The 25,301-nt window shown below is 37.0% G+C and overlaps 2 protein-coding genes across 9 annotated transcripts; one reads left to right on the top strand and one right to left on the bottom strand.

Moving 5' to 3' along the window:
- The first annotated feature begins 140 nt into the window (after positions 1 to 140).
- Positions 141 to 24,000, top strand: LOC107267178 (MLX-interacting protein). 8 transcript variants are annotated; one of them, XR_003059568.1, is made up of 16 exons: positions 141 to 413; positions 2,691 to 3,039; positions 13,917 to 14,023; positions 15,710 to 15,783; positions 16,973 to 17,098; positions 17,205 to 17,427; positions 17,497 to 17,592; positions 17,656 to 17,947; positions 18,022 to 18,571; positions 18,654 to 18,830; positions 19,484 to 19,628; positions 19,823 to 20,025; positions 20,102 to 20,583; positions 20,689 to 20,812; positions 20,907 to 21,031; positions 21,135 to 24,000. XR_003059568.1 is itself a non-coding variant. In XM_025084562.1 (16 exons), exons 2-16 carry the CDS (start codon positions 2,693 to 2,695, stop codon positions 21,254 to 21,256), a joined length of 3,198 nt encoding a protein of 1,065 aa, XP_024940330.1. In that variant the 5' UTR covers positions 141 to 413; positions 2,691 to 2,692; the 3' UTR covers positions 21,257 to 24,000. The 8 variants fall into 8 exon arrangements, 7 of the variants coding, with proteins under 7 accessions (XP_024940330.1, XP_015594018.1, XP_024940327.1 ...); XM_025084562.1 differs by having other exon boundaries at positions 20,902 to 21,031; XM_015738532.2 differs by having other exon boundaries at positions 142 to 413; positions 20,120 to 20,583; positions 20,902 to 21,031; positions 21,135 to 21,509.
- Positions 23,607 to 25,301, bottom strand: LOC107267285. The gene is made up of 3 exons (XM_015738786.2): positions 25,145 to 25,301; positions 24,850 to 25,081; positions 23,607 to 24,773 (listed from the first exon to the last, which is right to left on the bottom strand). Exons 1-3 carry the CDS (start codon positions 25,250 to 25,252, stop codon positions 24,439 to 24,441), a joined length of 675 nt encoding a protein of 224 aa, XP_015594272.1. The 5' UTR covers positions 25,253 to 25,301; the 3' UTR covers positions 23,607 to 24,438.

The raw sequence follows: 25,301 nt of genomic DNA, 5'->3' as shown, positions 1-25,301 counted from the left end.
AGATTACACTCTACGCTACTCAATTTAGTATACTACATTTCAAACTTTCCCGCGCGTAGTACGCTTCAAAACCACGCGAGGCGCCACCATCGGCTAGGGACCCTAGAAGTGGCGAGCAGGTCGCACCATCGGTCAGCTGTGGTTCGTGAAACGTAACATTGAACAACGCGATTCGTAAATGGCGGTGCTGGCAGAATGATCGAGCGTGTGCCGCGTAGTAACGCGTACGGGTCCTTTGCAGGCCCCGTGGCCCACGACCCAGCCTGACGGCAACGGAATCGCGACATACAAAAGTGAAAAAACGTGGGCTGACACAGTGACCGTAAAAGAGTGTATAAAAGCCGCGAGGTGTGATCTTTATTTCCTCTGCGCTCCAAGTGTGTAGTGTAGTACACGGTTCTCATCCAGAGAAGGTTTGTTGTTATCTGAAAGCGATCGAACATCTGGCACTAGCCCGGTACAACCTAAAGATAACACATCGCCCTCGTATACTCGATGGCTACCAAATCGCAAACGTCCCGTAAATACCAGCAATGCTCCGATTTCTATTTTCGATGGTATCCAATTTTGTTCGGATCGCACGATAATTTTACATGGGAATTTATCTCCTGCTACTACAGTAGGCGCCACTGCTCTGAAGATTCCTATGTTGTAGGCGTCTTATTCAAATTCTTTAAGCCTCAACAATTTTTCATCATTGATATGAGATCAAGATGCATTGGCAGGTGCATCTACTTACAGTTTTTAATATAAAGTAGAAAGGAGTAGGAAACTTTTATGAACTATCCCCGAGATATTCCTCTGGTTCTGTTGCACGCATGCGGGCGCGTTGGAATGTTTTTGTTGTGACATACCCCAAAGAAGATTGACAGTTGCATAAGTGCAGCGAGACTGGTTGCAGTCCTTTTTTGTCAGTACCTGAAGAATTCTTGTGAATGAGAAGGTGGTTCTCTATAATTTCTTTTTTAAGTCCCAGAGCTAAGAACTTAGTGTAAATGAATGTGTTTTAACGGAGTAAACAAAGGAACAGAGGGGATAACTATCTTCTGTGCGTACATGAAAGTATTTGTCTTTTCGCAGTTTGCTGGTGACGCGTTAAATCATCTGAAAATTAATGATGCCTATGCGTCCTCGATACTATTGTATGAAAAACAAGATCGATAGCGATCGAAGCATTCTTCAAGATACCATCTTTTTCGGATAACCTGTCATTTTGTATATATCATCTACACCTGTTCTTTTATCGATGGTGATCGTAATGAAGTAAACAAATTATTAAGTTTTCCAGACTTTTTATCGGTGTTTCGGCACTTCGTCAATTAACGGTTTTATGAGCACTTTAAGGGTACAGTTAAATCATGCCTTAAAATTATGGGATTCGAAGCTGTGAATATCCTCTTTGTCGAAACTAGTGTCGCGAAGGAAGGTATCTTTATAAAAAAAATCTTGTAAAGAAATCGGAGACGAAATACTGATGGCCTTAAGTGATATCAGCAGGCTCGAGATCACAAGGCATTAACACTTTGACGATAGCCACGAAGGCGGGGTCAGTAACTGTTATGCAAAAAATTTCTGAAAAAAAATTGATAGCGCCTTGAAATTAAGCAAAAAATGAAGCTGCGGAAAAGTATAAAACAATATAACGTAATACTCAGTCTTCAACATCGATATTTCAATATTTAAATGTGAGCAGTATTTAAGAATTTGTGTTTGTTAATAAAAACTGAGTGCAGCAAAGCTTTATGAAAATTCTATTACAATGTTATTCTTGTAGGAAGAGTAGAAAAAAATCTTCATTTATATATTATTCGAATTGAAAAACGTTATCTTGACCTAGCGCTAGTACTACAGTAGTATTCTCGAATAAAGGGGCAAAGTGCATTGGAATATATATTACGTCTTTTTTATATCTCTCGGTATTGTGTCCTGAATGCCGTCGTGCGATTCTTTTGGATAAAGAAAATGGATTAATCAATAGTCTACTTGGAGTATGCATGTTTTATTTCAAATCTTTTTATTCTCACATTCAATAGTTCCGAGTCTCGCAGGATGCATTATTAGCCATTACAAAGAAAATCTTGAATCCGGAATATACTTTTCACTGATGATTTCTCTTAATTAATTGTAACCGTATTTCAATTTCTTACATATGAGTGACACTGAAGCATATCACTCTTATCTCGAATCATTCATTTAAATGGATACGTGTTGCGGTTCAAAGGTTACTATCGGAAATTCCCACGTTGCATCCCACCAGCAAGTATCAAGCATCCAAATTTGAATATAAACTTTATTACGCATTTACATCGATCCAATAATAGTGTTCCAAAAATATCCTGAATTCTATATGTTCCCAAAATAATCAGACTCGCTAAAATAATAATACATCCAGACGAATCCGCTTCGCGAAGTCAGACAAGACGTAGCGATAATGACTTGTTGAGTCTGTTACCGAGTGCGTCTCATTTTATGACAATCAATTGCAAAGTAAAGTCACCAAGCATCTGTACAAGCTTCCTCTAGAACATTGAATCTAGGTATTTCTCGGTGCGTTCCAAAATTATTCCAAGTTCGGTCGGGAAAAAATGCGCGCTTTTTAAATTCCTCTACGACTTTAAAAATGATGTGTCATTTATTTGAATATTATTGTAACCCGCGATAAAGTGAATTCACCAATTAAAATGCAACAGGGATGCAGGCCGAATTGATGTATCGAAAGGCAACGGTGATGACGACGTCTCAGGGCGCCGCCACCCCCCAAGGCGTCCATCGTGGGAAACGGGACAATCCCAACTCCAGGGAAACTATACACTCTGGACACTTTATGGTATCGGACTTCGAAGCTGAGGCACAGGACGACGAGGATGAGTTGGCTGTACCTGTACCGGAAGAAGAGGCTGCAAGGTTGGCGATTATTGCACCGGCTGGATTCTCCTTGGAGAAATTCGTCGCTAGTTCTTCCGTTGACAGAAACTCGCAACAACTCAGCATTGAAACTTCGCTCAACAAACTCTTCCAGTGCATGTCCTTAGCCTACAGGTGAGAGATTAAGCCACTTTTAATTAAAATTTCATTTTTTTACATTCAACAATTATATGTGATTTTTATAATAATTAATTTGAAGATTTTGTTACAACTTATTGGAATACTTTCAATTACGAATAACAATACTTGCCACTTAAAATGTCTCTTACCCTTTCCTTTCACAACGTGGATGTTTGGTGACTGTCACGAGCATTTCATGAAATGGACAGGCTGTTGAGCAAACATTTTTATTTAACATGAAATTAACGTTACATCCAGTATGATAGTGACACTTCCTTCAGAAACTTTTTGAACGAGTAATTTTTCGAAGTTCAAATATTACACGTGTGTGAGGAAAATAAGCGATTTGTCAATTTTTCGCTGTAATTTGAATACGTAAATAAGCAATGGCCCATATTATCCAGTATCGACAAGTTGATTAATACTTTTGCTAAAGACTGTATAAGCCGTATTTCGTAAGAAATGTTTTCCTCCTTGTAAATCGTACTCTTACACAATTTCTAATGTAACCCTGACTTCATAGTACATATTCGATTCGCTTCCGTCAGCTGCCTTTACATTGGGTCAGCAGCAATTGGAAAACATGCCGACTGAGTACAAGGCCTTGTGAAAAGGTCGAAGGTCATTCAGTCATTGAACATTAGTCCGTAAAGAAATGCAGGCTTTTGTAACAAGTAAAGAGGTCGTGCATTGCAAATATAAGACTTAGTCTCTCAATAAAACGCAGATGGTCGTCCTCTTCGAATTATCATGTAAGACGAATATTGTTTATTATAAATATTTGCAAATAACACATTCAGTCGTTATCGTGAAATTTTATGAAATTTATACTGTACTCAAAATCTGGCAATAGGTGCTTCACAAAATTGGGGTCATGTTTTTAATTGATGAACTCTGCTTATCGACGACCATAAGAAATACAAGACTGAGCTGCTAACTGCTGCTATTACATCTTATTCTTTGTCTCGCAGCTGTAAAACGACAACTCGATATAATTCAATCATGAAACTTTATTTTCATACTAAGTGCGTGTCCATTGTGTGTATGGAGTTCAAGAAATCCCATTCGTGAACGAAATTCATAATCTCAATCTTTATATTCAATGTCTCTCAAATATCTTCTTCTTCTTTATCAACAACTATTCTGTTTACTTGTCCGATCTCTGCCTAGTCTAAATATAAGTTCATCAAGATCCGTTCTTCTTGAAGGGCAATCGCTTTACGTAATACAAGAATCTCCTAAAACTTTCCTGCCAGTTGAACTTTGTACCTCTACAAATAATATAACAAGCTAATGCTTCATAGATCCTAACAGGTATTAAGTGAGCTTTGCAATTTATCAAACCGACTCTGCTACTCGATAGATAAGACCATACAAGAATATCTACCAATGTCTTGTTAATCACTGAACACTATTTTACATACATTACTGTGTCGCAAACAGTCACGACCGATAAGAGCTAATTGAATTAATGAAGGAGGTCGTAGCGGCAGGCACAACATCACAATTAAATGCAGCCTACCAACGGGACCCACGTCAATTCCCAATTTTCTATTTTAACGCATATCAAATGCACAACGAATATGTTATTTCCTGTAGAAAAACAGTGTATCACTCTCGTACCACCGTTATCACATCTAGCTAATTATCCGTCTATTAACTAATGTACTCACACTAACGTATTTCCATTTATTACGAATTTATATATATATATATATATATATATATATATATGTGTGTGTGTGTGTGTATATCTATATATGAGAAGTAGCTCAATGCACGTAGAATTGTTGCAGCTTTTCGAGCTTTGCACCTTGCATTTACGTGATCAACGTCATTTCTCGTCATGTTTTTACAAAGATGCAAAGTCTTTGAACTATCAAGACTTTCTTGTTTTGTTGCAGTCTTTATACTTGTTAATTAGTTGGATTAAAGTAACACGTTAAAGAGTTTCGTTTAGGATGTTCATTCGATTGGAGATTATATGATTCTCAGTGAGCTCGATTGCTTTCGCAAGAAACTCATTTAAAAAAAATTGGTCCTAATGTTCTGCAAGAGACCTTGACGTCTGAGAGAACGTATAACGGTGTTCATTGTAACAGGTATAGGCAGGGTTTCTCAAACTGTCATTGTCAGGTTTACGTACTTTCAAATGCAGATAATTCAATCTTGATAACCGATTGATAACCGCGCTCAGCGTCTCGCGGCTTTCTATAGCTTTCGGTAAATTCAGTATGTGGTACACTGGCTAACTTAATCGGGGAAAAAAAAAAGATGCAGTGACAATGAAACGTAACTAGATTGAGAAATCCACGAAATCTTATAGAATTATGAGTTTTTTTCTTATTTTTTATAGTTACAATGAAAGATTTGCTGGGTGATTGTAAAATTTGTTTTTTCGATCTAAATCAATAAATTCTAAACGACGCCTTAAAATGTAAATTTTATTTATTTAACAAATTGAGCGTAAGGTCATCTTATGGATATAATCATATCAAGAAATACCATTAATGGTGACTACGTGGTTCGATCACAATGTTTTTTAACGTTGAATATGAACTGTACTAAGCAATAGAATTCCTTATGACTTATAGGAAAGTTTACGTCCTTAAAAAAAAAGATTGGTCCTTCATTCACGATAGTCATCCGATGCACGTGCCACATTCTTATTTCTCAGTGGGTAATGAAGAGAACGATATAAAAAAGAAGCTCGAAGTCCTCTTAACAGTTAAAACTAGTCATGCCAAATTTATAAGCCTGAAATTAACTTATAAAGTTATAACGATGATTAAAGTTCTTATTTGTTGTCTCACGCGACGAGAGACTCGTGCGCACGAGAGGAAGTCTCGTGTTTTCAAATCGACAAGACGGACGATATATACTTCCCATCAGTTATCCAGATCATATAAGAAGATTCTTAATTCTGTCAGTCACAATGACATCATGCATACAGAAACTTAATCAGATAGTCCCGATGAAATCTAACAATTAATCCCAACACCTTCTACAAGGTAGACTAACTTTCTAAGAATATAATGTTGTAAAATAAATTGATCCAAGTGTTTTGCTCAGTTTCGTTAATACGCCTGTAAATACATACGTAGCTACATACTGCAATATGACTTAGCTCTGATGCTTTTTCTAAAAGCCGACCGGCTAAGTCCACGCCGGGAATAACAGGCTCATAAGTCTAAGCAGTAAAACATAGTCGTATACACGTAATCGCAAACAACCCCCCTTGTATCTTATCACCTACACCCGACATTTCAGCCAATCGAATTCCTTCGGTGGCATCACCACTTTCCCTCCCGACTGTACTCCCAGGCATGAGACAGTCTCACAGAGTGATTGTGAGAGTTAACGTACTTTATTCTCTTATCTCTCATCGTTTTAGTATACTGTAAAGCCTATGTAATCTGATAACACCCGGGAGTTTTAAATAATTCTGAGGTTATTCGATCACTTGATTTTTTTTAAATTTGCAATTTATTTATCGTTCGCATCAACAGCTGAAGTCATTAGCGACCATACTACGAAGACAAATAAAATAAGTAATAAATTTTACAAAAGTAATAATTTCAGTTGCACGTTCACTAAGCGTTTTACGTGATGAAGCTTCTATGAGGGTCTATATTCGTAGATTTTTGCTTCTTGGCAGTACTTTAACGCTTCCCCTACAATTTTTGTGTCGTCGTTAAGCCTTTCATGGGTTGGGGCAGTCCGTGTTTTGATCGAAGCTGTCGATGTTCTCGGCACTCGATCAGGATATGATCCAGCGTTAGCCTGGTGTTGCAAGTTTCGTGTTGGCATATTAGCGCCGGGGGAGTGATCAGATGGCTGTGAGGTCTGAGTGGCCAATTCGAAGCTTGGTTAAGATGCCTTGATCTCTTCGTGGGGTTATACCGGGTCATTTTTCGTCTACGTTGTCCCTGATCTTATGGAGCTTGGTATCAGTGTTATTCGTCCAGCTGGTGTTCCATGCTGTCCGAATACTATTGCGGGCCGATGTTTAGAATTCTCGGTTAGCGATTGGAAGTTCTTTCGTGAGATCCACTTCTTCTTGAGCTGCTATCTTTGCCGCTGGATCAGCTTCATCGGTGCCGACGATTCCTTGAAGGGACGGTATCCACAAAAATACTACCTCCCATAACTTGATTTTTCGTTTCCCTTGCTTCGTGAGATTCTTCATTCGATTCAGTCTGGCCGAGTGTTAGATATTATTTATAAAAATGTAACAGCGACAAGATCGCAAAAGCCAGAAAAAAATGGTGAAGACTAAGTGGGTGGGACTGAACTATATACGTATGTGCGCATATATATACACACACAAGCATATCGAGCAAAGGAAGCCCGATGGGTGTATCCACAACGTAATTGATGTCGAAGTCCCCTGAAGACTGTCGGCCACGCTCTTTTCTTTTTTTCGTTTCCTCGCGCGGTGTGGCGTCTGCTCCACGGCGGAAATCCAAGGGGACGGTTATATAAAGACAGTCCTCAGTTTCTACCTTAATTGTCATGGCGTGACGTCACAGCGTCCTACAGAAACACAACATGGCGTTCCTCGGCGATGATCTTCGCGATAAGCACGTACAGACGTAGAAAATTGCATTCGACGCGAAGAGCGTCAAGTCGAGCTATAAAAATTTAGGCGGACATTACCCCTGTTCTTTTCCTTCTTATATTTATCATATATTACTTAATTTACTGTTTCATGCTCTTCTTATTATATGTTATACAGAGATACGGCGATGAACCGCGAAAGCTCTTGCAACAGCACGCGACACGACCTTCTGCCGTATCATTTTCAGTGATCTACGTAAGCTCGGTCCGCGATTGTTTTCTTCCTTTTTGTATTGGTACATAGCTATAGGTATGTGTTCGTGCTTAAACGACGTAAACTAGGAAGAGTACTGGCTTTATAGATTTTATTTATACAGAGTAAAGGCGCTCCCACAATCAATCCATTATTGTAGAGTGGTGATATGTACGTACAATATTGTCGTCTGTAAAGCCATGTTGCGATTATGCCTTGTTAACGTTACCGATGAGTTCAGTCAACTCTGTTGATGCGTTTGTTCTTTTAAAATGCTCGCTAATACACTTATTTCAAGTATCGAGGTTTAGGATCCTCTTCTGCGCGTATCACGATTTGTGCCGTTGCCGACGGGTAAGGTTACCGCGTCACTGGGCAGTCGATTACCACATTATTGGTGCGTACACAATACACGCGTCTTTGTAAACGTCACACGATTAAGAACGTCCTTGTTGCTTCGACCAATTGGACATTTTTTGTTCCTTAATGCCACGATTTACTGTGCTAAGCATTTAAAACATCGCCAATCGCGGGCCTCTCGTTCTTGCTCCTTATTTTCTTGTACTGATAATTTACTTTATGCTAATTGGTACTCTATGAAAATCATATAACTCCTCTGAGATAGTTTACATTTTTATTCGCGATTAAGGAGTTTTGATATTCTTTTTTTTTATCTTCATAAAGTTTTTTTATTTGAATCGTGTCATTTACTTTTATTGTACGTATTACAAACGCTCGATCGTGACATATTTTTTCACGATTTACGTATGTACGATAAATGTATTTTACGCTGCTGTATTTCAGTGCGATAACATCAACGAGCTTGATAACTGATAAACCCTGCTATCTACAGAAGCCCGACAAATAACTATCTTCTCGTTATCTCGCAACGTTGGTGAGTAGGGGTTGCGAAGAAAAGAGGAAAAATAGATATAACGAATATGACTCCTAGTCGTAAAATTATTCGTTACCCACGTTGGTAAAATACCTATGATGCTATTGGTTGTAACGACTTCCAAGAGACGCGTTTCTATGCGCGGACAAAATCATTGAAGACTAAAAAATTTATTATGAAATTCTAAACAACGTGGTAATGACAGTCGATATAATCAGCATACTCTGTGCAATCGAGACAGAATTTTCTTGTTCATCTGTGCGAAACTCAAACCATTCTAAATATGTATATGTATATGTCTAGCAAAACGATTATCAATTATCATTATAATTATTGTCAACGTATATTTATTTATACCGATACATACTGTCTTTCTCTCTCTCTCTCTCGCCCCCACCCCCCTGTTTAGGGTCACGATTCTCGGACAATAGACAATAAATATGAATATATTTTTAGACTGCGCAAATAAACGAGATCGCCAATCGTCGTCTGTTTTGCCGACCGAGTAAAGAAAATTAAAAGCTGCCGAGCTTCGGGACGCAAGATAGAACGTTGACGTTGGTTATAATAGTATCAGACTTTTGCACGACGGAAAGTCGATAACTAATCGTGAGTTCAGCCTGAGACGTGGTTGACCTCTTCTCTCGTTTATAGCGTTAATGTTACTTTACCATTAAGCATCGATGCACTTCGTAACAAGCCAAAAAAATATTGTTTATTTAACCTTCGTAATTCATTATCTATATGTCAGTTCAATATGATAACGTACTTACACATAATTGTAAAATTTTTCCATTGGTATCGAAGACATTTTTTGGGTCGATCACTGCAACGTCATCCATACGCGTCATGACTTCCGCATACGTGAAAACGTCATTTTTTTTTTATTAATTGGCAATAAATAACGACTAATATAATATTGCTACACGAAGATTCCTTTCGACAATCATATTCGGACGAGCCTCCTTCTCTTTCACATACACGATATGAGTTCCGGGGATATCACGCCACTGCTACCAAGGTTTGCGTTACGAAATAGCTAAACGTAACTTTCACGAAGATTCGTAAAATGTGGCAGATACTGAACGTATATTTATAAAATTTAATATTTTATTAGTATTAGATTATACGTATGAATGAGTGCCGGTTGGACAGGTTATTGCTTTTAAAATTTATTGATTACACGTATTCAAATTGGTTAGTATTGTGGGTATAATTTTAGTAATTATTTAGAGAGAATTTTCAAAATTGCTCATTTTAATTTTCAAGTCGAATGTTAATTTAATTTGTTTGAATACTGTTTTTATTGTGCATGTCTCTCAGTGATTGCGAAGAAAAGAATGTCTCTCAGTCTCTTGATTGCCATTACAATTTATTTTATCCTCTGGAGATTCGGTTTCTCTGACGTTACATAGTTTATCCAATTTTTCACTCCGCATCCGATAACAACGAAAATCTATTGTGTTCGCTTATCAGTATTAGTGATCCGATGTCGATCGTTCCAAAAATATGGGGCTTAACAATTGGGAATGTCCTGCCGTGAATCAGCAAATATTCATAAGAGAAACGTCTACGTGTTTTGATTGATTCAAGTCCTCAGTTATTTCCCTTCGTCATTTCGTTCTTTATATTTATTCTCGATTAACCATCCAGTGCAGGCGCCCGTTTTTTTTTTTTTTCATAAGAAATTTACACCTTATCGAGTCCGTCGGACCCTGCATCAATGCTGAAAGATTGAAAATTTAACGTTGCATAGTACACAGTACATTACAATTTATATTTCTTATTGGCAAGGCCCCTTAGTAACATGTTTGCCAATGCTTTTTTATCAGAGGTAATGTATGGGAAATCAATGAAAATCAATGGCAGACCATTTATTACGTTTAGCAAAAGAGCACTGGCAATAGAGGCAATTTTACCACGGGAGTCCCTAGCACGAAACACGTGTCATCTGTCACTTTAACCTAGTTTACTCGTAAACTGAATATATGATGGAATATGAAATTTTAACCAATAACGAAATTTTATCACAAGACAATTTGAAGGAGTCATGCAAAATCGTTTATGTATAACAAAAAGTCATATAATACTTAGATGATTCGAAATACGATATTAATTCATTATATCTTGGATACTAGCCTTCCTATAGGTATCCATATGCATATTTTTGTCTCTCACTGTTTAAGGCTACTTTAGAATATTTAAAAATCACGCTTACATTGACTGATCATTTTGGTTTTGCAAAACACGAATACTTACGAAACCGGTTATTATTGCCAGTCAGCTAATACGGAAGGACTGGCCAACATACCGGATTATATGTCGCTGCAGGAAACAGGCACAGCCATTTTTAACCCTTAGAGGGCTGAAAGACAATATATTGTATCTAACTCGAGGGAATATTTTCACGTAAATTATGCACTAATCGTGTCTATAATTTTTTGCTATGAAATTTATAAAAAATCTCTTCGAAACAAAACCTTACAAGATTGGTGTATTTTCAATACTTATATATAAGGATTAAAAAATTGCGGAATAATAATCAATATTCTTAAAAAGAGTCTGAAAAATTAGATTCATAAAAAATGATAATTCAATTTCAACATTAAACAGAATCTCATGTAATTTTAACAGCTTCGCAGAACACAATTTTTCGTACCTATGATATGTTTAAAAAATTGATAGGAACTGCATTGAAAAATCAGTATTACGATTTTCGCGGTCACTGACTCTGAATCGTATTTTCAGAATTCAGGATGGCGTATCCAGTATGGTCGACTGAAGTCAAATAGTCATTGAATCTTTATAAAACTTGGTAATGAAGGGTCCTTGAGGTCACTTATTATGTCCGGAAGAGAGCGGAATTTAGCTGAAATTAGACAATACGCGTATCCTTGTAACGAAACAAAAGTGGGTCGAATTTTCTTTCACGCATATAGACGTCATTGATAGCGAAAGGATTAATAGAAGATATGATTTGCTATTCATAGATTCTACCGTAAATCAAATTATAACGATAGCTCTAGGGAGGCTCGTCGCCACGTGCCAAACAGACAAGACTCACAATCAGAGGGCATCGAAGCTGGCGTTATACAGGATAAGCTTGCTGTACATTATATACGTATATAAAGTGTCAATAATAATTTTGAAAAATTACGACTGCATTGAAACTGAAAAATATTTATTATAAACAATTTCCATTTTCAACCAAAAGTTTGAAGTTGATTAAGTTAAAATGTGTTAGTATTGCGAATGCTTGAAATCGACTGTTACGTGACTGTTTCAATTATATAATAACAGAACACCCTGTACATGCGAGTAGTATGCAATAGGGACAGACCGCAGAATTACAGGCGATAATAAATAGGAGGCTCGTCCCGTTTGCAATTGAGTTTTGCGGTGACCTGACTATATATACGTACATGCACTACATAATGTCACGCTTGAGTGGCCCAGTTTCAGTCCCGCTTGATAATAGTCTCTGCTTATTGTCAAACTGATTAAATGGCAGTTTATCGTATGATAAAGTGGAGAGGAAAAAAAATACGTATCTATAAGATCAATCCGAATTGGTAAAGTCGATGTATAAAGTTTATTTTCTAATCTTCTTTACCAATAAAATAAAGGGTGTTCCCCTTGTACAATTGGATTACGAGAAAAAATTAAAATTCCCAAAGTGGCCCGTCCTTGGTTGAGGTTCTAGTGTCCAGGAGAATTTCTGCGCGATATCGTGATGACGAAAGCGGGTAAAAATTGTGTCAAGACTTGTGTTGATTTTATGGGTTTGCACTTTATATACTGTATTTTATTCTTTTCTGTACCTTTGACACCGAAAATCACGAAGGGCTACGACTTGTGCGGCGAGCATTCTAGGGATAATAAAGGATACATGTCTCTGCTTTTCTCTCCCAATCCATTTTGAACGTTTAACTATTTTTAGAGTATCCAATGGCTGTACGTATTTTGTAACTTTGTAATCTGAACTCGCGAGGTCATGCAATTTGATATGGATGTTTGCAAAAAGAAAGATATGCGTAATTTTTCGTCCCACGTAAATTTTAATGCATTTAATTATTTTTTATATATTTAATAACATCTCTCTCTCTCTCTCTCTCTCTCTCATTCTGCAATAATCTCTGTCTCTCCGAGCTGTTTTCAATGAAAATACTGTTGCAATATTATTTTTTATATATTTAATAACATCATCCAATGGCTGTACGTATTTTGTAACTTTGTAATCTGAACTCGCGAGGTCATGCAATTTGATATGGATGTTTGCAAAAAGAAAGATATGCGTAATTTTTCGTCCCACGTAAATTTTAATGCATTTAATTATTTTTTATATATTTAATAACATCTCTCTCTCTCTCTCTCTCTCTCTCATTCTGCAATAATCTCTGTCTCTCCGAGCTGTTTTCAATGAAAATACTGTTGCAATACGTTTTAGACACCGTATATGACTTTTCGTCTGATCCAAGGCGTACCTCGAAACAATTGCGAATTGCGGATTCCACGTGAAACAGCTACGCGACGCTAAGGCGTCAGTATATGTATCGTCATTAAATGCTCTTGGCGCTTGAACCGGGAAACAATTGGTAATCGCGCAATCCATCCGTAGCTGTTACACATGCAACCTCGTCGATGTCATCGAGAAACTAAAACAAACTTTGATTTATAAATATAAACTCTCAATTAAAAATTCGATAAAAATTATGCACTTTTGGCCGAAACTGAAATCAGATTCGTCATCCGTTGCGTCTCGCGAATATCGCCATACCCCGTAGGTCCGGTTACTTTTAGCCACTGTATATAACTCATACCTAACATCAGTTTCAATTGAAATTATTGTTAGCACAAGGATTAGCATAAAAGCACAAAGTATCGATTGAAATATTTATTTGTTGAACTGCTATAGTCAGTCCAAGAATAAACTAGCTTTTGAAGGGGCCATCTTCCTATGACTTTTAAAGTAAATGAGTCCCCCTAAAAGGATTTTGTAATTGTGGAACGACTGTATCTAGTTATTATAAATGTTTAAGTATAAATATAAGTTATACGTCAATCTGTGTATATGTTTATTGAGATTGTATAATTTTACAAAAAAAAATCTTTTCTATACTTATAAAAGATTCCATAACATGCGAACACGTGAATTTGTTCCAGACAGAAGTTGACATCGCCCAAATGGAATCGCTTCAAGGGAATCAGATTGAGATGGAAAGACAAGATCAGATTGAACAATGTGATATGGCGATGCTGGCACATGCAATGTAAGTGAATTGAATAAAAAAAAGTTCATGCAAGTATAAATTATGCAATATAATTATCAATTCTAATAGAAAATTTACATCTTCATGCATTCAATTCATTAAAAGGTACTCGAATACATCATAATCAGCTGAATGACTGAGTCGAGTCTGATAAGAACAAGCTCAGGCTGCAACGGTATTACCTCGTGCAAAAGACACGTGCGCACTTAAGAAATACCACCTTTTCTCCTATCAGATTCCCTTTCCATAAACTCGAGTCGCGATATGCCAATTGATAACGAGAATTCCATGCATGTGATGAACTCGTGATTGCGCTGCTCCCCACCTTTGCGCTAAAATCACCGGCGCTTTAATAGACTTCGATCTGTAAGTTGAGTTCAGTTCGTTTTTATCCGTCCGATTTCCAGCACTGATCTTGTAGGCAACCGGTTTTCCTTTTTTTTTTCCTTTCATTTCTTTTCTTCTCTCTTTTTACCGTGTGGTCTTCGACGCTTCCTATCCTTGTCGCTCTCAAGGTCACCGGGCTTTATTTCGACAACGATCATTCGCTAATCGGACTGTCACACGAGTGCGATCGATAATCCTCCTACGATTTTGATAAAGTTCATTTCCGGGGATTTCACAAAAAAAAAAACGGGACTTATTGGTATTCTGGATAGAGGGAAAACGTAAAAATTTGTCTTATTCGTTCGAGAATGCGCCGTCGGAAAGTCGGCATCGGGACAGGTTGCTATGGCGGAGTTCCGATTCGCAGGGGTGAGATCGGGGCGGAGGGTAGTTAGTCAAAAAGAAGAATTTCTCTCGGGACAGAGGGAGACAAATTTGTCGCAGTAAGTTTTTACGATTATTATTATATTTATCATAAATTTGTGATAAACAAAAATTTATTAGAGTTACGGAGGTGTGTTGATTTTTTATAATATTTCGTTTCAATCGCACATGTATTTTTATCGTATATCGATGAACTTCTGATCGTTATTTATATTAAATTTTTTTTCTTCAACGTGGAAATATGTTATTTGTTTACTCTCGTTTGCCCGATTGATTAAATACCGTGTATAACGCAAAGGCCGGAAAGAGTCAAAATCATTGGTCCGTAACAATTGTGAACCTAGTTGACCTCAACGATAATCGCATGAACCGAAATTGCCTTGATAAACTTGACCAGATTAGTAGAATGTTCGCGAAATTGAAATGGCGGGGCTAATAAAATTTATCGATAACGAGAATATATACATATACATATACTCAATGTATTCGTACAGGTAGACACGCTAAAGTATTGAACCGTATAAAAACAGTAGTTGCCAAGTCGGAATGTGTGTCTTTCGAACACAAGGACGCCTAAAAGCGTCTCAAAGATATTTAAAATGTTGTAAAACTGACACACCAAGGAAATCATCTACAAGGTGTCGTGCACGCGACGGGGCATAATGGTGAATTTATTTTCGCGCGTCCCTGCGAAAATCGTTGTTTCCAATGACTCGTCAAAATACGTAAGCAAAAACCTCACCAAAAATAGATCAACATTTTTCCATCCTTTCGCCCACAATGATCTTGGTACAGTCATCCAAAAGAAAACTAAAGCTGTCAATGACCGTGCATTAAAATAATGAAAACGAAAATATTCCATAATCCAACTGAAAATTCATTCTCGCTCATATACGCTTTATATTTATTTTTCAGTTATACTTAAGCAAAATACCCTGGTCTGCCAATTCGCCTCACCTTTGGATGTGGACACTCATAATAAGCCTGAGGTAAGCATGGGATTTTAAACGAGGAAAAATGAAGACGATGAAGGACAAACAATAAGAATATAAGGAGCGATGAAGAGAGAAGCTCAGTGTCGCGTATCAGCCAATTCACGCTGATGCTATTCAAATGATAAGAACATTATACAGGATAATGTCTATTGTGCAGTTGTCGATTAAAATGCACTGCCAGATGATATACAGCTTGCTAAGAGATAATTAAACGGAGAGAATTCTTTCCATGCGCTAGTCAATTCGGCGACACATTTTTCGAGATAGTAACGACGCACGTATTGCGTAACCTTGTGACACGCGCTGCCATTTCGCAACATGCCTCATTCTTTCTCCTGGACTAATCTGCTTATTAATAGGAATTACGCGCTTGCGGGAAACTCGGTTTCACGTTTTTCTTATAGAGCGGCGACAAATTTTCTGGACGTTCTATACATCTACGTCACGTGTACGGTATTAATGCTATCTGTATATATAAAAGAATACATGTGAAATGGTCTTTCGAAGATACTCAATGAAAATGTAAATCCTTCTGAAGATTTTGAGTACTTGAATTTATAGACGTCGGAAATAGTACTGCAAACACATTGCTCGTTACAGTCTGTTGAGGGGCGAATAAACTCATTAATTTTTTTTCAAATCTTTTTATCCTTTAGCTCTTTGAGAAATCAGAACCACTCGGAGCGATATCAGTTGCTATTTACTTACGTTTTTGATAACTGTGTTTTAATCTGTAATTTGATTGAACCAGTATTTATCAGAATTATAACGTATTGATATGAATTTCATATTCCTCGAAATCAGACGTTACATAAGCAAAGACCAATCAAGTAAATGATGTTTTGAAATGTTTTTTCTTTCGTTTTTTTTTTTTTTTTCGAACGATAAATCTTTTATATGTCTTCTCTGAGAAATCTATCACTCTCGCTTTCTCTTATTAAAGAAACCCTTGTGGGGCTAATTGGATCATTTTCTTGGTTTCACAGCCATCGTACTCGAACATGGTTATTTTGCTGCTGATTAGTTATTTATTACTGCTGATTGCTCGAGCCAAATTAAATTAGATTAATTAAGTAGTGATGTCAATGAAATGGAAATTGATCTATGCTAAGTTATATTTTTTTTAAAGATACGTTGAAAATAATTTATCTGTTATTTTTTTACTGAATCTTTGTCTGCCTAGGCGGTTGTCCTGGAGGGTAAATACTGGAAGCGAAAATTAGCTGCTGTCACAGCTGAATACAAGAAATGGCGAATGTTTTATCGAAACAAGATTCTTGGATGGACAACCAAAGATGGTACAGATATGGTAAGAGAGCGTGCAATGATATATTTGGCAATAATAATCAAATGAAACTAGCTGTTATTTCCCACCTTATAAAAATAATTGTTTGCTGTTATCCTTCTTTGTTCAGCTGGAATCTATGGATATGCTCGATTGGGGCAGTGGGATGGGAAATGCAGGAGCATTTGGAATTGGTGCGGGAAATTCTTACTGTGGACTCAGTGGGATGCCTGGTGGAGAAAATGTTCACAGTATGATGGTTGATGAAGATTATATGGAATTGATGACCGATACACTGTTCTCAACTATAAGCTCGAATCAGCCCATATATTTCCCTGATTCGAGAGAAATTGGTTTGTTCATTCGATATTCTTATGCTTGAGCGAATTGGCTTAACAATTTAAAAAATCTGATAATTTCAGCAAGGGGCGCGAGTCTAGCTGATTTCATTCAGCCCAGTTTAGGACCTCTTCAACCTAATTTGGATGACTTCATGGACACTTTGGAGCCCCTTCAAGGTAAATAGGAATTTATCACATTTTTAAGATACTTTTTTACTCATTTTATTTTTCAATTTTTAGAATTTCTCAACTCGAGGCTACCACCCGTGCCGGAAGAGGAGGATATGTTTCGCAGTGAAACATTGAATAGCAATTATCCTGAACTGGACCTGATGACACCGATGAGCCAAGTGAATCAGGTGAACCAAATAAATCAAGCCGGTCAGATGAATGAAGTATCTACAGTCGCAAATAAGCAATCGGCCCAACAACAACAACAGCAGCAAGATAGTACTCTACAGAATCTCCAGTATACGGCAAAAATATACACTCAGCCGCAACCAGAACCTACGCAAGTATATCGAAATAATGTGTGAGTATTAATTTCAATGGAACACGATGAAATATTAAACAAAATAAAACAAGAAGATATTTCACTTAACATAGGATGGCTGACAACTACACCACCACGGTTCAACCAAGCTTTGGAACTTCTGCAACTGGACAAAGTGTGCGCGGAAAAGGCCGCCAAAGTAGATCCACAACAAGAACAAATCGTGTGATACAACAACCTCAACAACAGCAACAGATGGCCTATCAACAATCCCAACAACACCAAACTATGGTATACCAACAGGCACAACAGCAGCAACATCAATCATCACCGTCATCCTACACCATGGAGATACAAAACGTGCAATTGACTCCCGGCCAGTCAAATCAAGTACAGATAAATGCTCTGAGTAGCCACCGTGTTGGCGCCAGTCAAATATCTTCAATCACAAATAATGTCCAAAGTCTGGCCACGCCGTCACAGAATTACGCACAATCGAATTCACCGCCACAATCTCAACAAAGACCCATAAGGCCCTTGCCAACAAATACCCCTATGTCTAAGCCGTACAAGGCTGTTCAGCCTCAGCAGGGCTACAAATTTCCTACTCCCACTCAGAGTTACAACTCTCAGCAGTGCAAATTCAGTACCAATAACTTGAAGGTAATAACACACACAAATAGACACAGATCCAGTCTGTGTTTCGATTGAAATATATTCAGCGTTTTTTATTTTGTTCAATTAGACTTTGCCGGCTCAACCAGTGGTGTCAGTCTCGCCGCATCAACCAACCCAATCGCATATCTTGTTTCAATGTAGACCTACAGTGCTGGATCCCACTGCACCTGCACTACACCCTACGAAACTTCTTCCACGGCCTACAACGAATTCCGACAAGGAGGAAGTCTTTGCAGTGCCCAAGGTTTGCCTCTAGTTTCAGTTTTTTAGAGCTGATGTTATACATTTCTTAAAAATGTGAAGTCTAATGAGTCGGGAAATGTTTGATTAGTCACACTGATACGCCGATAGAGCTGGGTATTACTGTACAAGACTCGTTTTGATAGATAATAGAAAAAGATATACACAAATTGTGGTGTCTATGGAACGATTTTAATTAGAAATGATTCCGTGGACCCTATGATGTTTATTTTATCTGCTTGTGAACTCTGCTTGCCAAGAGCCATAGGTCGGGCGCAGCTTGACTGTGCAGACAGCTTATCTACAGAATTCCCATTACAAGTATCGCAGTAGCGCGTAAAGGACTCAAGATCCGACATAGCATTCACAGCAACTAGTTAGTTTTTAAACACTGTCCCCGTTAGACAGTACAACTTGAATTTGGAGTCGAATATCTTCGAGGATTCTTTCCTGAGTGCTTATTTCTACAAATATTACTAATGGAGTTTGACAACAATCATATTGTTGCAAAACCTGTGAATGGAGAGACGCGGCTTCAACCTGTTGACAAATTACACAAGAATACCTTGAGCCTTCATCACTTGCCACACTCTTAGCCGCTACCTGGAAATAGTAAGAACGAAAAGAAAATAAGATCGTGGAAATTTCCTCTTGCAGTATCAGATGAAGGCAAGAAATCGATCACGAAGTAGTTCATCGCTGGCGGCACCGAGAATGCATCCTCCACCCTTGGTATCAGCTATGAGTGATCCGGCCTTGAACCTTAACAACAATGTTTTACTCGCTCATCTACTTACGAACAGTATGTACTTATCACGTGCCATTTTTATTCAGAATCTAGTAGTATCTTCAATGATGGTAGTCCCGCCTCCTTTACGTATTCTTGATTCACTGGCTTGCCATCTTCTTGTCCTTGCTATCATAATTGATTTGGAAAAACTATTGTTCCAAGTCATTCTAAAGAATATAAAGAAAACAACATCATCCCCCACGCAGACACGTCCGGTCTGTACACGGTGAGCAGTGGCCCTGAGAAAGTACTGCCTGCTGTCAGTCAACCGAGTGGTGTCAAGCACATTCTGCCAATGCTGCCATCTACGTCATCGTCCAGCCAATCTACTAGTATCACCCACCATATTACTGCTCCGGTCGCGGTGCAGCCTATGCAAGCTACATCGTCTATGCAAACGCAACAACAGGTGAGCCACGTTTAGATTTGATTGCTCTGTAATATGAATGTCGTATTTTACTTAAAAAGGTATTTTTAAATATAAGTATCCATTTGATAAACAGACAATACCACAAGCTACCGGTGGACAACCTGCTTTGCTCAACGCGAACAACCAAAGTCACCTGCCTCAGGGTAGTCCTGGCTCACCGAAAGAGAATTCCAATGCGCACAGTCCCCAAGCACTTAACCTTAGTCCCCTGCACAGCCCCATGAGTATAGGTAGTCCCTTGTCTCCATCAAGAGGATATGTCAAGGGCGAACCAGAGAGAGGACAGTATAAGGAACAAAGAAGAGTTGGGCATATACATGCGGAACAAAAACGCAGATATAATATTAAAAATGGTTTTGATATGCTGCATAGCCTTATCCCGCAACTTAATCAGAATCCAAACACAAAGCTAAGTAAAGCTGCGATGCTGCAAAAGGGGGCAGATTATATCAGGCAGCTCAGAGCTGAGAGGAATCAATTAAAGGAGGAGATGGACAGTCTGAGACATCAAATTGAGTGCCTTAATACTTCTATTAGGTAAGCATATTATTATTTTTTAGAAAATTATGACTGGCAGCCTATTAAACTAATATACTTCTTATTGACTATGAATAATTGTTGTCAATTACTATGTCTTTCTAGCAACTGCCAATCTATGCTACCAGCTACAGGTGCTCCTGTTTCTAGACACAGAACGAGCAAGATGAAGGAGATGTTCGACGAATACGTACGCAATCGTACTCGAGAAAATTGGAAGTTCTGGATTGTATCCTTTACGCAAGATATTTGAATATTATTTTTATGAGCATACACATACTTTTGAATCTTAATGATTTCCTTGACCATATCCATTAGTTCAGCATACTTCTTGAGCCTTTGATGATGTCATTTAATGCATCAGTCTCTACTGCAAGCATAGAGGATTTATACAGGAGTACGGTACTATGGGTAGAGCAACATTGTTCACTTGTTGATCTCAGGCCAGGTACATTTTCATTCGATCAACATTTTATATTGCTTAATTCAGCCTTGATAACGTTTATTGATGGATTCTCAAGGTGAATTATTATTATGGGTTCTTTTTGCAGTTGTCCTCAACTCTCTAAAGTATCTGTGCACCGCAACTGACATTCTGTCAGATCCGGGTCGTCTACCGGAAGAGGCCCTTGCTGCTGTTAATCAAACAGAACGACGGCGATCCACGCAGTGATCAATCATCCGTGACTTTGTGGATGTGACAGATTGACAATCTACAATATTGAAGGTGCGAAAAGAAGAAGGGAGCACATTCGATGGCGAAGGACAGTTACCGTAGAAATAAGTTTACGCCAGGAAACGTTATAGTTGTATAAACAATTGTTGAAACCTTTCCTTTCATGTTCTCTTTTCTTTTCTCTATCTTTATCTTTCTTTATAATAGTTTATCGGGTTTTGCTTTTGCAACGGCACAACTTAACGAGCGGACTGGTATACAAAGTGCAATTTTATTATGCTCTGTTTAACATCAGTGCAAGTAATTTTATCTTGTCGGAAAAAATATAAATATGAACTCTCATAATCTCAAAATTTGGAAATATATTTTGAGATACATTTGGTTCGAATTTGTAATATCGGCTTGCCTGTTAAATATATTGTATATGCATCTTCAATGCAACCTTGAATCATTCTCGCTTTTAGTACGCATACGTGTCGCGAATAAAAGAAAGATTCTTTTAATTAATTGTTTCTCATTTTGGTATGGACTTCATCAGTACAAAAGCTTTTTGATTGTTATTGGCTCAGGCTAGACAAAAGTGAAATATCACTAGACACCGCGCATCCAGTTAGGAAAACTTATTTATAAGTATTTTTTTTAGTATTTCGAAAACAATTGCACTGTTTTTATTTCCGTAATCCACTGCAAACGCAAGCGATGAGAAGTTTCTCCTATTTTGAAAAAATTTAATTACTTTTTAAAGAAATTCATCTCATCGATACCAAAAATATTGTAAATTAATGGCGTCTGATGATATTTAGTAAAATCACTTGTCGCGCGATCTGTAACCATTAAGAAGAACAGCCTTCAAAATAGCAATCACTCGAAGAATTTGTAAAGATTAATTGTATTACTATTATTTTTTTTTTTAGTACCTTTAAGGATGTATATTAAAATATGTACGGTGATAACCATTTATTGTTCCAAGCCAAGGAGAATCAGAATTTACAAAATTTATTTTTAAGAAATTTCTTAAAATCTCATACGTGTTTTGGCTTTCAATGCTTAAGTGTATACTTATCGCGTACGTCCAATTTTAATGCCCATTTTTCGGCCGACAACTTGCCTATTTGTCTCGTATCGATCACACATTGAACAACAAAAAAGAAAACTCGAAAATTGCATAGTAGACAAATCATCGCATACCCTCTTGACAAATAACTATCATCACTGAGATAAATCCTTGTTAACAGTAAGACACGTATTTATATAAGATGATTACAGAACCAATGTACAGATTATAAATGGAATATCTCGGAGGTGCGACGAAGGACATAGAGAGACAAATATTTTTCTAAAGTTTGCTTAAATTTGATAATCGGTCTCCTTACTTTCGCTCGCATTCTGGGATACATTCCGAAAAAAAGGAAACTTTCGTTTATACTGTAAAGCCCTACTGTGATGAGATTCATAACGGAACGATGCCAAATAGATTTTTCTTTGTTTTGTAATATATTGTTCCAATGTTAGATTGCAAAAACAAAGAAAGGCGGACTGGAATTAGGGAAGATATTATCCAAATGACGCGCGATACGTAGATTACAGAGAATTGTACTTTTCACGAGGGTAAAATGATTCATTATTTGATGTTGAGTACGGTCGATGACTAGAGTCAGTTGATAAAGAGGATACGAAGAAAATAAATATATGTAATAAAAGGCCAGAGACGAACTAATGAATTGTGCCATAGCTTGGTGTTTTTTGAAAATTGATATAGTGAAACAAAACGGGACTTCAGTATGGCTGAATGACAGGAAATACGTAGGAGAGCTATTTTAAAGAAAAAAATGTTACTTACATTGTTATATACGAGATGATACACCCTTAGCGGATACGATAATGCAAAAGGAGAGATTTTTATAGATTGCGAATTATATTCTCGTAACGTATCTTAGATAATTAACGATACAACATATTATCAACGAATTACGTTATCTCTGTACTATATCTGATCTTAGGTTTATTACTAACAATTGTAAAGGTCCTACGCGATCTGAAAAAAAAAAAATGAAATCTTGAAATATGTGCCTACGCAGCAATTTCATTATCGATATTGATGATTCTTACATGAGAAATTGGTTTGTGTATGTACACGTAAGGACCAATCTTTTTTCTCCTTTTAAAAAGTAAAGGGAGTGTTGCTCATAAATCAATTATACATATGTTAAATCGATAATGTTATGCAATACGAGGTTTTTATTATGAAATTTCATGTGAAAATGTACAAATCATTTCTTACAATTCAATTATTGAGTTAGTGTTATACGTATGGTAAAGGACCTTTGCGAAATCGTTAGGCTGTTAGCCATTCCTGCGTAGTTTACTAGAGAACAAGAAAAAGAGTAAAATCAAACTTTTAAATTAAGTTTGTGATACCTGTATGAGATATGAATCGTCATATGCAGGTGCTCAAACAGGTAGAAATTTATCAATATCTTCCTTCTGTGTTACACCTGAATATTATTGTACCGTTGCTTCCTTTTAGTCTAGAAACATTCAATTGTTTATTTGATATAATCGGTACTTAATGACTGATGTATTTGCTTGAATATTTGAACGATTGGCAAAAGTCCTTTACTGGAAATTATATTGTGTATGTATATGTATAAGTGATGAATATGACATAAGCGGATCAGTGAAGGGATGTTGTTTTGTACAATATGTATCATATAATCATAAACACTCAGTTGTTACCCAAATAATTATTTTATAATCAACCTAACATAAACGAATTCCAAACGCGCTGCGTCTACTCGTTATCCTTATTACTAATTAACAATGGGTATCTTAATTTTATTATAAATATTATTGTTTAAGTTCAACAAACTGTTTCGTAATCAAAAAACCAAATACTTCAGAGAAACAATTTGAGTCATGGTAGATAATTTCATTATGAATCATTGTACAAAGAGACACAATCTTCAAAGTTGTAATACAAAAGTACCTGTCGTGGAACTATTAAAATTAATATTAATTATGACAATCACTAGTTACATAAGAAAAAGTGCATCGAAAGATTGAAGTTCATATAATTACAAAAATATTTTCTTATTTCAATCTGATTATAAATAATTAGAAAACGGCTACTAATAATGTTGATTTGCTAGGACCGAGCTTGGTAAGAATGTTACTTCAGTTCACAAGAGAAGCTCAAATGTAGAACATATTTGGCACATCAGGTACAATGATATATTATTATTTTCAGGAATAACAGCGAAACAAGATGGTTCGTCACATCTTGCAGAGTGAGCCTCGACATTATTGATTATAATTTTCCCAAGATCAGTAATGCTTACTCTGGCAGGCAAACTAAGACCACATGCTAGACAAGCTATAAACTCAGGGATCTCAGTTAAAGAAGATCTTTGACAAATTGGACATATAACATCTTTAAAGCTCTCCTCAGCAATGAGGGCCAACATATCTTCTTCGTTGCGAGACCATCTCTCATATTCTCCCAAAATCCATTGTTCTGTTTCAATTTTATGAAAAATAGTTTCATTATTTTCTGCTAACGTGTATTTAAGATACCAATAAGTATTACCTACCAGTTTCTGCTATTATTTCACCCTCTAATTCTAAAGCTTCGTCCGAGTCTAATATATCTTCCACTGTAGTAGATGGATCATCAATTTGCCAATCAGAAGTGTGAAGAGTATTGAATTCTTTGCGTACAATTTCCGTTAAAGTTTCTTGTAAATTGGCAGGATTATCATCAAGCCCAATTCTTCGTTTATTGAACAACTGACCACGTTTCTTCCGCATTTCTTCCCGGCATCTCTGAATCCCAAGATATTCATAAAACCTTATACATTAAACACTCAAGATATACGATTATCTAACCTGTCTAAGAACTTCTTGTAATTTCGGTGATCCATGTTTAATCCTATTCGCGCAATCTCTGGTCTTCAGTTTTGCTGACATGCTAGGACTCAGTAAAATGCTTGCCATATTTTTATCAATAGTACAATTTCACACAATATATTTTATAACAAATTAG

The sequence above is a fragment of the Cephus cinctus genome, unplaced genomic scaffold (assembly GCF_000341935.2).
Source record: "Cephus cinctus unplaced genomic scaffold, Ccin1 Ccin1_scaffold0029, whole genome shotgun sequence".
Classification (NCBI taxonomy): Eukaryota; Metazoa; Arthropoda; class Insecta; order Hymenoptera; family Cephidae; genus Cephus; species Cephus cinctus.
This window is presented reverse-complemented; position numbering and strand designations above follow the sequence as displayed.